The sequence below is a fragment of the Homarus americanus genome, unplaced genomic scaffold (genome assembly GCF_018991925.1).
Source record: "Homarus americanus isolate GMGI-L3 unplaced genomic scaffold, GMGI_Hamer_2.0 scaffold33468, whole genome shotgun sequence".
NCBI lineage: Eukaryota > Metazoa > Arthropoda > Malacostraca > Decapoda > Nephropidae > Homarus > Homarus americanus.
This window is the reverse complement of record NW_024714177.1, coordinates 8432912-8444915: the sequence shown is the minus strand read 5'-3', so window position 1 is coordinate 8444915 and position 12004 is coordinate 8432912. Positions and strand designations below refer to the sequence as shown.

The 12004-nt window shown below is 39.0% G+C and overlaps 1 protein-coding gene across 5 annotated transcripts in view; it reads right to left on the bottom strand.

Annotated features, from left to right (window-relative positions):
- Window positions 1–1912: 1912 nt before the first annotated feature.
- Window positions 1913–12004, bottom strand: part of LOC121877850 (serine proteinase stubble-like) — a 97561-nt gene continuing 87469 nt past the window's right edge. For 4 of the 5 annotated variants that reach the window (XM_042383765.1, XM_042383759.1, XM_042383794.1 and 1 more), the window contains 2 exons: window positions 9683–9840; window positions 1913–2774 (listed from right to left, as the gene is read on the bottom strand). In XM_042383765.1, coding sequence (XP_042239699.1) covers window positions 2616–2774; window positions 9683–9840 — 317 coding nt within the window. In that variant the 3' untranslated portion in view covers window positions 1913–2615. Of the gene's footprint in view, window positions 2775–4786; window positions 6552–9682; window positions 9841–12004 lie in introns of those variants that run through there. The other variant, XM_042383774.1, reaches the window with a different exon arrangement.

The window sequence follows — 12004 nt, the reverse complement described above, 5'->3', positions numbered from 1 at the left end:
CTTCTGGTGGTAACAATGTTCTCATAAATTATCCAAGATATACTTATAATACATACTGTATAGTCTCACCATTTTATCCGTGGTAATATTCTAACACTGGTCATGTATAAACAAAAGGATGCTATGTGTTGCTAAGGGAGCTGTCAGCATTACAAATGACTAATGTTTATACACTGAACTTCAAATAAATTCACCCTGGATTCATCATATTTATAAGCTGTATAGGTCGTCTAAGATATCCATGAAGGTCTTCCATTGGACATTAATGAATCCTTAAATACCAATGGAGGTGTGTATGTTTTTGCATTCACAATGATTCGTTCACTAAAAATGTCCTCCATTACAGGAATATATGTGGGTGAGGGACTGGGCACGATGGGAGGATTGTCTAAGGAACAGGGGCCCCCAACCATTATTTTGCACAGGGGCTCTCGGAAACTAGACCTGGCCCTGGTGGGATATCAGTGTGTCGTGGTGATACAACTAATGGGATGTCATTGTCGTGGCAATACAACTAGGTAAACGGCGCACATTTCTCGTATCGATATTATTAATCATTATCAAGACATTCCTGCAATGCATGAACAAAATCGATAAGGCCTTTCAGGTGGTTTACGTCTTCTACACCTTTACCTTGACTTATCATTCTTTTACTCCCATCAATAATTAATCAATTCCTAACATACTACTTCTTACACATACCTGTACTTACCACAGCCATCTTTGATAGACTACAGAAAGGGTTAACAGTTTTTCAGCATTTCTCTCTGGTAAGCTGGTATTGTTATCTGCAAATAAAGATGCTTTATTAGTTATGGTCATAATACTGATAATGCCAAACAAAATTAATTACAATAAACAGATTTATTTAAACATCCTTGATAGGCACACTTAGAATCACTTCAGAATCAAAATATTTTCAACCTTAAATTTTCATTCATATAAGCTCTGATAACATGTACATTTTAAAAAAGTACTGTAGCTGATAAGGAAAATGTAAGATATGCCTGCTGCTGGGACAACTGTGCCAACAAAATGTCCACTGACTGTATTGATCTGGAATAAAGTGGCTGCTACTTAACATACCGCATGTTTGACACATTTAACAAAGAAAGTAAGAAAAAAAAACAAAACAAAGACAGTAGACAAAGTTTACAAACAGCCAGACAACACTCGCCTTTGTAGACACGCGCCACAGCAGTATACAGGTATTGGCTTATTCATTAACTATGACACTACCAGCGCCATCACACTCATTATTGTATCATCTTGCTGTAAGAGAGAGAGAAAGAGTGAGACAGTGAAAAGAGAAAGAGAGAGAGAGAGAAGGGAGAGAGAGAGAAGGAATAGAAGTCGGAGTAAACTGCCATGTTCGGTATTTCACACTGAACAACAGTATAAACATAGTAGACCTCGTTACATACTGACCATACCTGCCGTATCTTGGTGGAAATGTGCAAACCCTTTCTCGAGTTATTTTTGCGAGACACACAGACAGGAACGAAAACAAAGTTTCGGACAGGATAATTATGATATACCTGTCTCTGGTCCAGCTACTGTATGCTTGACATGTGGAGACAGGAATGTGAGAAGAACCTCCAGTAGTGTATTTTAATTGGTAATATCACTAATATTTTTAATTACAATGATTAGTATTACTAACCTATTATATTTTTTACAATATAGTCATCAATAACTTGAAGTGAATCACAAAAGTGATTATGTTAATAACTTGCTATCGTCTACTTCTCTCCTTGCTCTGTTTCTCCATTTATTTTCTATGTACAATATTTATGGCTGTCTCTATTCTACATCAGTTATATTAATATACATGTGACATGTGTACTGTATCCTGTATCTGTGCAGCCCTTGAAGGCTCTTACTGCTGGGGGTGGGGGAAAGAAACTCTTACTTGAAAAATAAGTTTAATTACATAAGTCTTACAAAGGATAAGAAGTAACTTGAAAACGAGAGCACTTGACAGCATTTGTTTGTTTGTCAGAGAACAGAACACGGGTGTACACACTGTGTACAATGTGTATAGCTGGTGACAATAATCAAAGTTACTATTATTTACACAAGTATTGGAGATCCAGCTCCTTCCATCACATACACCTACTGGTGGACGCTAAACAAGTTGTCCAACACTTGTATTTGTAAACGTGTGCCACTAGGCGCAGTGCACATTACACACTTATACCATTAACATCTGCAGCTGGACACTTTAATAAGTGCATATGACATACTTCCAATCATAACAACTGCAGATGGACACTCAAGTCCAGCTGACACACTGATTGGCTGGTACAGTATAACAGGATAAACTTACGATAAAACTGAACACTCAAGATACCTTCCCTATCACAGCTAAATTCTTAGAAATCAATACAAGGGAACGATAAATATACGACAATACCTCCTCTTAAAAAATCTGGTCTAAAAATTAAATATTATTATTATCCACAAAACACATCCCTGACTTAGCATCTCTGTCTCACCTGTGTGTTCACAGAAAGCTTTTTTTAATATAACATAAATAGATTTTAACATTAACAAATTAACACTAGAAAATTTTCCGATCTACAATAGGAAATATTCTAAATACATAGATATACTCAGGTGCGTATAACTCTGTGGATCCAGTCGGAAAACATGGCAATGTTAGTATAGACTCCAGGGAGGTGCCGGCGAGCACATCCAATACCCCAGCTGACCAGACCGATCAGGTGACGACGACCTCCAGTCATGAGGGTAAGTGGACTACCAGAGTCCCCCTGGGTGTCCAAGAAAATAGGTTATGCATTATATAGAAAACAAGAAATTAATAGGTTATGAATTATATGGAAAACCAAAAATAAGTAATTGCAGGAAATGCGTTATGAAGTAACTAATTAAAATAATGATCAGAACGATACAGTAAAATGACAGAACTACAAGAGGGAAAAATGAATACAGTAATAGTAAGTCATGACTATTGTACAGCACTAAATTACACCAATTTACTGATATGACTTCAAAACTAAATCAAAAGCAAGCAAGATAACCCATGAAAAATAATCTTTCCCTTATTAGTAAACTTGTTGTTGGTTAAAAACTTTTCTTATTTAACTAAGGTAGAAAATTCTGTAATATAATACTCAGTAAAACACATTAGGTAATTATCTGCTTAACATTCTTATAAATGCCAAGTTATGATCATATCCTTTGTAAAAATTATTTCTAAGAGAGAATAAATACAGTTAATTATGACTCTATGGTGATTGCGATACATGCAGTGCAATAACAAACAAACAAACAAACAAAAAGCAAAATATGAGATCAAGTGCTGGAAGTGGGTGGGTGAGTCAGTGAATGTGTGTGTGTGTGTGTGTGTGTGTGTGTGTGTGTGTGTGTGTTAAAACCAAATCTATCACCCTTATATACTGTACCACCAGGACAGTATGTCAAGATGTCACATTCAGTCTTATTAGTGATACGACTGAGGTTTTACTCGAGACATTTCTCTTTAATATATTGTACACTACCTGCTAATCCCTGTTTTTAGTAATTAGTCAGTTAAACTCTCCCTGTCTCTATCTGCCAATCTTACAATAAGGAATCATTACTTTGATGCTGACAGAGACATCTGATATAGAGTATTCGTATGGCTCCAGCTAGGTGTTGAAGTGAAAGTTATTTTGAGAACTAACTGATTCACTGTAATGACCCCCTGAAGGAGCGGATGTTGTTCAGGCCATTGCTCTAAGCATTGTCTGTTGTCAGCGACACAGTAGAAACATATATTTCACTAACTCCTATCAGCTGAAATCAAACCCTCGACCAGCGACATGGGAGTGAGAAGAGAGACCAACAGCCTTCACATCCTCGCGGGGCAGCCCTCGTACCCTTACGGGGCAGCCCTCAAACCCTCACGGGGCAGCCCTCACACCCTCACCGAGCGGTCCTCACACCCTCACGGGGCAGCCCTCACACCCTCATGGGGCAGCCCTCACACCCTCACGGGGCAGCCTTAGCACACAAGTAACTCTTTCGTTCGTAACTTATGAGTACAGTATATGTGGTAAAGTGTAATGAAAAAGTTGACATTAATGTGACTTCTTAGTGTCTAAAATCTACAAGTAATACTGATATCCACAGCATGCTCTCGGCTGTAGTAAGAGGTGCATCATGCCTGTGTTTACTGGAAGACAAGATACTGTACACTACAGGAAATCGTCATCAGGAAGCAGATAATGTGTGATGTTGTCTTCACATTGTCTCAGACCCACGATGTGGTGAACCCTAGTTATGTCTACTCCACTAAAAACATATATGTCAGTTCAGTCATATTTTTCAACATATATGATAATAGTCATCTGGGTCTTAGCATGCAGAGTTGTGTAAGCACATATATGGGCCCCCCAAGTTAGCGGATTTTTCTTCGCGGTTCTCTGTTATTCGCGGATGACACCCTAAATGTGCCCAAGAATGTCTGTGGGTAGTTTTAAAGTTGCCGTCATTTTTGCGGCTAAGACAGGGAGCCATTCGTTCTAGAAACAGTAATTTCCTTAACCTGTATTGTAAATATGTGTCTGTGTGTGTAGACACACTCACAAAACACATACAAATAAATAATAATTGGAAAATAGTCTCACAAATAATCAGAGACAAATTTATTAAAAATATGTGAGAGGATTTACCAATTATTATTTATTTGTATGTGTTTTGTGTGTATGTGTGTCTACACACACACACACACACACATATATATACAATACTACATGTATGAGAAATAATTGTCCTAAGGGCAAACACATAAAGGGAAGACAGCATACATTTCTTTGTACATAAGTAAAAAAAAATGTACCTCTCCCTCTCCCCCGGGTCCGCAAATGTTTTTCGCAGAATTGGCGATTCGCGGCCATTTTGAGAACCTAACCCTGCGAATTTGGGGGACCCCCTTATGTTAAAGTAAACGAGTCTTATCGTACCTATGTCCCAACAAACATGTTTAAGCACACACGTCTAAGGATATATATTCCTAAACTCACACACACATATCTATATGTGATAGAAAACTTGTGTCTAAGTATCCAAGTATAAGTACAGAAGCCGTGGCAAATATTCTGAAACACACACATGGCTACCGGGTAAGCACAACCATGCCCAAGAAACATAGGTCAAAGCACACAGATGTCTTGAGCACTTGCTTGTAAGCACACATAATTATGTCTTAGCACATACATATGAAATCACACATATCTTTGCATAAGTTAAAACATACACACACGTCAACACATGGACCTCAAAGCACATTTTAATGGCAATAGGAGACTTACATAAGGCTCGGGAAATAAACATCTTTAAGTCTGATGGTCCATCTGCCAGCACGCTTTTGGTCCAGTCTACGTCTACCTTCAAGAGTTTGGTTAAACAAAAGACTTCCTTCACTTATTACGAATAGATCAAAACTTAATACAGCAACTTGATCCTGCAGTACATTTTTTTTCAAGTGAGGAAACAGTCATTATTAAACTTTAAAAAACTCCAAAGCATTCGTAAGGAGTTTTCAGTTGTTTTCTTTTTATGCTTTAATATGATGATGTTAATATGTTTAATATTTTTATATCTCCAGTACAGAAAAAACAACAACAGAATTTATCATAGAAAACGTATTAACTTATTTACCAAGGCTGTGTAAATAAACCACATCTCTCTTACCAAAACTGAATAACAATATTCTGTTGATATTTTGTTGTACCTTGAGCGAGAAGATCTCAGCTGTGACATGAATACTTTAACTCTCAAACACCAGCAGCACCAGACATTTTGCTAAGGACCAATTCAGTAAATTTTTTGAGATACATTCCGAATACCTTGTCCTGTATAAGTAAAGTTTCTCTCTTAACCAGACTCCTGAAGGACTGACAGAAGTGTAAAGTAGACCAAGTAATATTTTACAGAGTGCTGAAAATTTTCACCCCAGACTTGGTCCTCCTGATTACAGTGAGGCTCTCAAGAGGAACATCTACTCGTAGTGTGTGGTCAGTATACAGATGTCTGAAGTACATGTAATGTCATAATTCGAAGATCTAAGCAAACACAAGTCGAGACACATATGCATATTTGTATTAAGATCATACATGTAAAGGCACACACACATGCAAAACATAAACATGAATATGTGCACATGCGTTAAAACACAAATGTCTGAAACTTATAGATGTCTAAGCCTATATACAGTATGCAGTAGCAAACATACAGATATATGTTCAAGATAATGGACGTTTTAGCTCATACGTATATGCATATGTGTGTAAAAGCTCAGATGTCAAAAGTACAGACGTCAAAGCCGACACATAGTTGTCTGAAAGCACGTATGTCTGAGATCAGTCGTGTGAAGTTCAGTATTCCTAGACTTTCATCTTCTCTTGTAACCAGTCCAGGTACATAGTCACGTTTGTGTACACCCCGGGCAGGTTGGTTCGTCCACACGCGATGCCCCATGACACAAGTCCAGCCAAATTGGCCTTGCCGTCTTTAATGACAGTCAGCGGTCCTCCAGAGTCACCCTGTAATGTGATTGGTCGAAGCCGGGGAAGGAAAGGAGAGTGAGATGATTTCGGCCTATTGGACCGAGATCAATAGTTTGACTAAAGGCAATTGTTGGAAGACCTTTTGGACGACTTAAGTAACCAACCAGAAAAGAATATTTTGCCAGATTTTACTACAACTGTTGGAATGTCTAGACCCGGAAAAGAGGGTAAAGGCTGGAGGTACTCATGAGGTTACTGGAAGATGTATACAGTGTAGCTGAAGAGTTTGGGAAGCCATTCAAAAGCCCAAGATATTAAAAGTAAGAAGATAATAATTTGATTGGAGGTATTTGGGAAACTTGCAAATAAGTTAAATGACAAAGTAAAGTAAAGGATGAAGAAGAGAAAATTGACCAAGACAGTGAAGCAATGAAGGAAGATGGAGGAAGATGGAGGAAGTGATGATGTGTTGTCTCTTAAATGCTCGAGATACCAGGGTGAGAATAATTGTGTTTCCTTTTAAGATTTTTCTGCTTGGAGATGGTTAGGTTAAGTGAGGTCAAGCAAACAGGAGGTTGAGTTATAGAAGGTTTAAACAGGAGGTTGAGTTATAGAAGGTTTAAACAGGAGGTTGAGTTATAGAAGGTTTAAACAAAAGGTTGAGTTATAGAAGGTTTAAACAGAAGGTTGAGTTATAGAAGGTTTAAACAGAAGGTTGAGTTATAGAAGGTTTAAACGGGAGGTTGAGTTATAGAAGGTTTAAACGGGAGGTTGAGTTATAGAAGGTTTAAACAGAAGGTTGAGTTACAGAAGGTTTAGACAGAAGGTTGAGTTATAGAAGGTTTAGACAGAAGGTTGAGTTATAGAAGGTTTAAACAAAAGGGTTAGTTATAGAAGGTTTAAACAGAAGGTTGAGTTATAGAAGGTTTAAACAGAAGGTTGAGTTATAGAAGGTTTAAACAGAAGTTGAGTTAGAAGGTTTAAACAGAGGTTGAGTTATAGAAGGTTTAAACAGAAGTTATAGTTGAGGTTGAGTTAGAAGGTTTAAACAGAAGGTTGAGTTATTGAAGGTTGAGTTATAGAAGGTTTAAACAGAGGTTGAGGTTTAAGACAGAAGGTTGAGTTATAGACAGAAGGTTGAGTTATAGAAGGTTTAAACGGGAGGTTGAGTTATAGAAGGTTTAAACAGAAGTTTGAGTTACAGAAGGTTTAGGCAGAAGGTTGAGTTATAGAAGGTTTAAACAGAAGGTTGAGTTATAGAAGGTTTAAACAGAAGGTTGAGTTATAGAAGGTTTAAACAGAAGGTTGAGTTATAGAAGGTTGAGTTATAGAAGGTTGAGTTATAGAAGGTTTAGACAGAAGGTTGAGTTATAGAAGGTTTAGACAGAAGGTTGAGTTATAGAAGGTTTAAACAGAAGGTTGAGTTATAGAAGGTTTAGACAGAAGGTTGAGTTATAGAAGGTTTAGACAGAAGGTTGAGTTATAGAAGGTTTAGACAGAAGGTTGAGTTATAGAAGGTTTAGACAGAAGGTTGAGTTATAGAAGGTTTAAACAGAAGGTTGAGTTATAGAAGGTTTAAACAGAAGGTTGAGTTATAGAAGGTTTAAACAGAAGATTATTATTTACCTTTGACTTAAAACATGGAGAAAAAACTACTACCTATTAAAAGCTTTTATCTTTATGTATATTATAACTGATTATATATCAAGACTTCTATTAATTTTTTTACGAAAACAATTTATAAACATCTACAAATTTAATCGTTTCTGTTAAATAATCAAACTAGTTAAGTAAATTAAATGAAATAAATTAATTTTATATATTTCTCAAGGAAGCTTAAGAAATAGACTAGGAGAAGGAAGATAGATAAAAGATGACCTTAAAAAATATTGAAATATATTGTCCTATCTACTAAGGTGAAATACATTTGAAGTAGACAGGAAGAGATGTTGTGTGATAAGATAAAGGAAGAGAAAACAGGGATAGAAGGTGTAATGTGATAATTGGAAGAAGAAAAAGGAAGATGGCAAGAAACAGATGAAACACGACAAGGGAAGCAAAATGGTTTTACAACAGCGACAAGAAGACAAACACGGTATAGATGTTGTGTGTTAAGATAGGAGACTATGAAGACAGGTTACAGAAAGTCAAGTCATTCAAATTCGTCATAAAGAGGAAAGAAGAAACATACTGTATTCATTCAGACAAATTTCCACCATTTAGGGAAAGACATTTTATGATCAACCAATAAGCTCATGTGACTTAACACCAGCGGACAGTGATTGGCTGAGAGTATTTCCTAACCAACCAATGAACGCTGGGGTTTATTCTATTAATAAATATTAAAATTTTATCTAATTTCTTTATCCATAAAAGTCTGAGAGGTCAAGAATATGTCTGTTGAGATAGACATCAGCTAATATGGTATTCTAACTATCTAAGTCAACGTAGTTTAGGTTAACAAATGTCTGTCTGTCTGTTTGCAAGCATGATAATACAACCTGATTGCATATTGCACTTCAACTGATATGATGTTGCAACTCTGTATATTGGCCCCTTTGTTGTTATTATTATTATTATTATTATTATTATTATTATTATTATTATTATTATTATTATTATTATTATTATTATTCCTTCCTCGACAAGTGTGACGCCATTACTACACATTGCTATACAGAAAAACAAAAACACTTCATATTCAGCTCTTTTTTTGACAGAGTTACAAACACCAATCAGTAGTAGTGTTTGCTGTACACAAGCTAACAAAACACATAGAAGCTGCTGTAAACACTAGCTTAACTACTCATTTACATACTGTATATACAAAGACTATTGGAGAGCTATTTACATGAATACACGTGTCTGGGAGTTTTAAAGCTTGAGTTATTTACATTATAATTCACTCCTTTCGTTATTAATCATCGTATTATCTACTATACATCTACACTTACACTCTACACCACCCATCTCTATCCTGTACTACCCATCTACACCCAGTTACACTCCTCTACACTATCTACACCTACTCACACCCACCTACACCCCTGTACACTCACCTGAACCAACCTACACACATCTACAACCTCCTACACCTACCTAAACACACCTACACCAACTTAAACTCTCCTACACCCACCTTAATTATCCACCACCCCCAAACATACCTGACAGCTGTCCTTCCCACCGTTCTCGTAGCCAGCGCAGAGGAATACATCGTGAATCGTCTCCCGTCGTCCTGCCGCCTTGAACCACGACTGACACACGTCGTTTCTCAGGACCTCTACCTCAACCTCCTGCAGTACCTCCGGGGTCTGTGATATACCTGAAGGACACACGAAGGAGGTGTGAGGAAGGAGGAGAGACAAGGGGTGAGTAGAGAGACCAGAGGGGGGGGATGAGGAGAGAGAGAGAAGACACATAGAGGGGGGTAAGGAGGAGAGAGACATAGAGGGGGTCATAGAGGGGGGTGAGGAGAGAGAGGGGGGTCAGGATATAGAGATAGAGAGAAGGGGTGAGGAGAAAGGCAGAGGAATGACAAGAGGAAGGAGAGGGTGAGGAATTAAGGGGGGGGGGGGAGGAGGAGGGAGGGAGGGAGAGAGGGAGGAGGAAGAAGAGGGAAGGAGGAAGAGATATCAGGAGGGAGGGAGGTAAGGAAGAAGGGAGGGAGGTAAGGAAGGAGGGAGGGAGGGAAAAGGAAGGAGGGAGAAGAAACATCAGAAAGAAGGAGGAAGGGAAGTCAGGAAGGAGGAAGGAAAGAAGAGAAATGCTAGGAAAAAGGAGGTAGAGAGGAATAAAGGAGGAGCCATGAAAGAGGAAGATAAGAAAATAGGAAGATGGTCCAGGGAAAAAAATAGAAAGAATTAAAGAAAGAAAGAAAGAAAGAAAGAAGTGGAATAAGAGGGGGAATAGGAAAATACAGATGGAAGGAAATAAAAGAAAGTAAAAAGGGGGTTTGGAAGGATGTGGGAAGGAAGGAAGGAAGTGCAAGAAGGGAAAATAAAGTAGAAAGCCAGCGAAATACAGACAGACAGACAGACAGACAGACAGACAGACAGACAGACAGGCAGGCAGACACAGTAACACAAGTAGAAAAAAAATTCAAATAGTAATAACATTACTTACACAATTATACAAGAAATAGACAAATTAAAACATACATGACCTGATTTTGCCTTGTGTATAAGGTATGGCATCTGTATGACAGGTGTAACGTGTGTCTGGCAGGTGTAACGTGTGTATGACAGATATAACGCGTCTGGCAGGCATACCGTGTGTATGACAGGTGTAACGTGTGTATGACAGGTGTAACGTGTGTATGAGAGGTGTAACGTGTGTATGACAGGTGTAACGTGTGTAGGGCAGGTGTAACGTGTGTAGGGCAGGTGTAACGTGTGTATGACAGGTGTAACGTGTGTAGGGCAGGTGTAACGTGTGTAGGGCAGGTGTAACGTGTGTATGACAGGTGTAACGTGTGTATGACAGGTGTAACGTGTATGATGGTGTAACGTGTGTAGGGTGGTGTAACGTGTGTAGGTGCACGTGTGTAGGGTGTAACGTGTGTAGGGGCAGGTGTAACGTGTGTGTGTGTGGGGCAGGTGTAACGTGTAGGCAGGTGTAACGTGTGGCATGACAGGTGTAACGTGTGTAGGGGGCAGGTGTAACGTGTGTAGGGCAGGTATGTGTGCGTATGACAGGTGTAACGTGTATGACAGGTGTAACGTGTGTATGACAGGTGTAACGTGTATGACAGATATAACGCGTCTGACAGGCATACCGTGTGTGGCGACAGGTGTAACGTGTGTATGACAGGTGTAACGTGTGTATGACAGGTGTAACGTGTGTATGACAGGTGTAACGTGTGTATGACAGGTGTAACGTGTGTATGACAGGTGTAACGTGTGTATGACAGGTGTAACGTGTGTATGACAGATATAACGCGTCTGACAGGCATACCGTGTGTATGACAGGTGTAACGTGTGTATGACAGGTGTAACGTGTGTATGACAGGTGTAACGTGTGTATGACAGGTATAACGTGTGTATGACAGGTACAACGTGTATGACAGGTGTAACGTGTGTATGACAGGTGTAACGTGTGTATGACAGGTATAACGCGTGTATGACAGGTGGCCAACGTGTATGACAGGTATAACGCGTGTATGACAGGTATAACGCGTATGACAGGCCAACGTGTGGGCGATGGTATAACGTGTATAACAGGCATGGTCATATGGCCTGGGAGTACCTAGAGCCTGGAGTACCTAGGCGTGGAGTACCTAGAACCAGGAGTACTTAGGCGGGAGTACCCAGCCTTTGAGTACCTAGAGTTCGTGGAGTACCTAGGCCTGGAGTACCCAGAGCCTGGAGTACCTAGAGCCTTGAGTGCATTTGTAGAGCCTGGAGTACCTAGAGCCTGAGCACGAGCCTGGCACTAGGGGCTCTGGGAGTAACACCTGGGAGTACCTAGAGCCTGGAGTACTAGGCCTG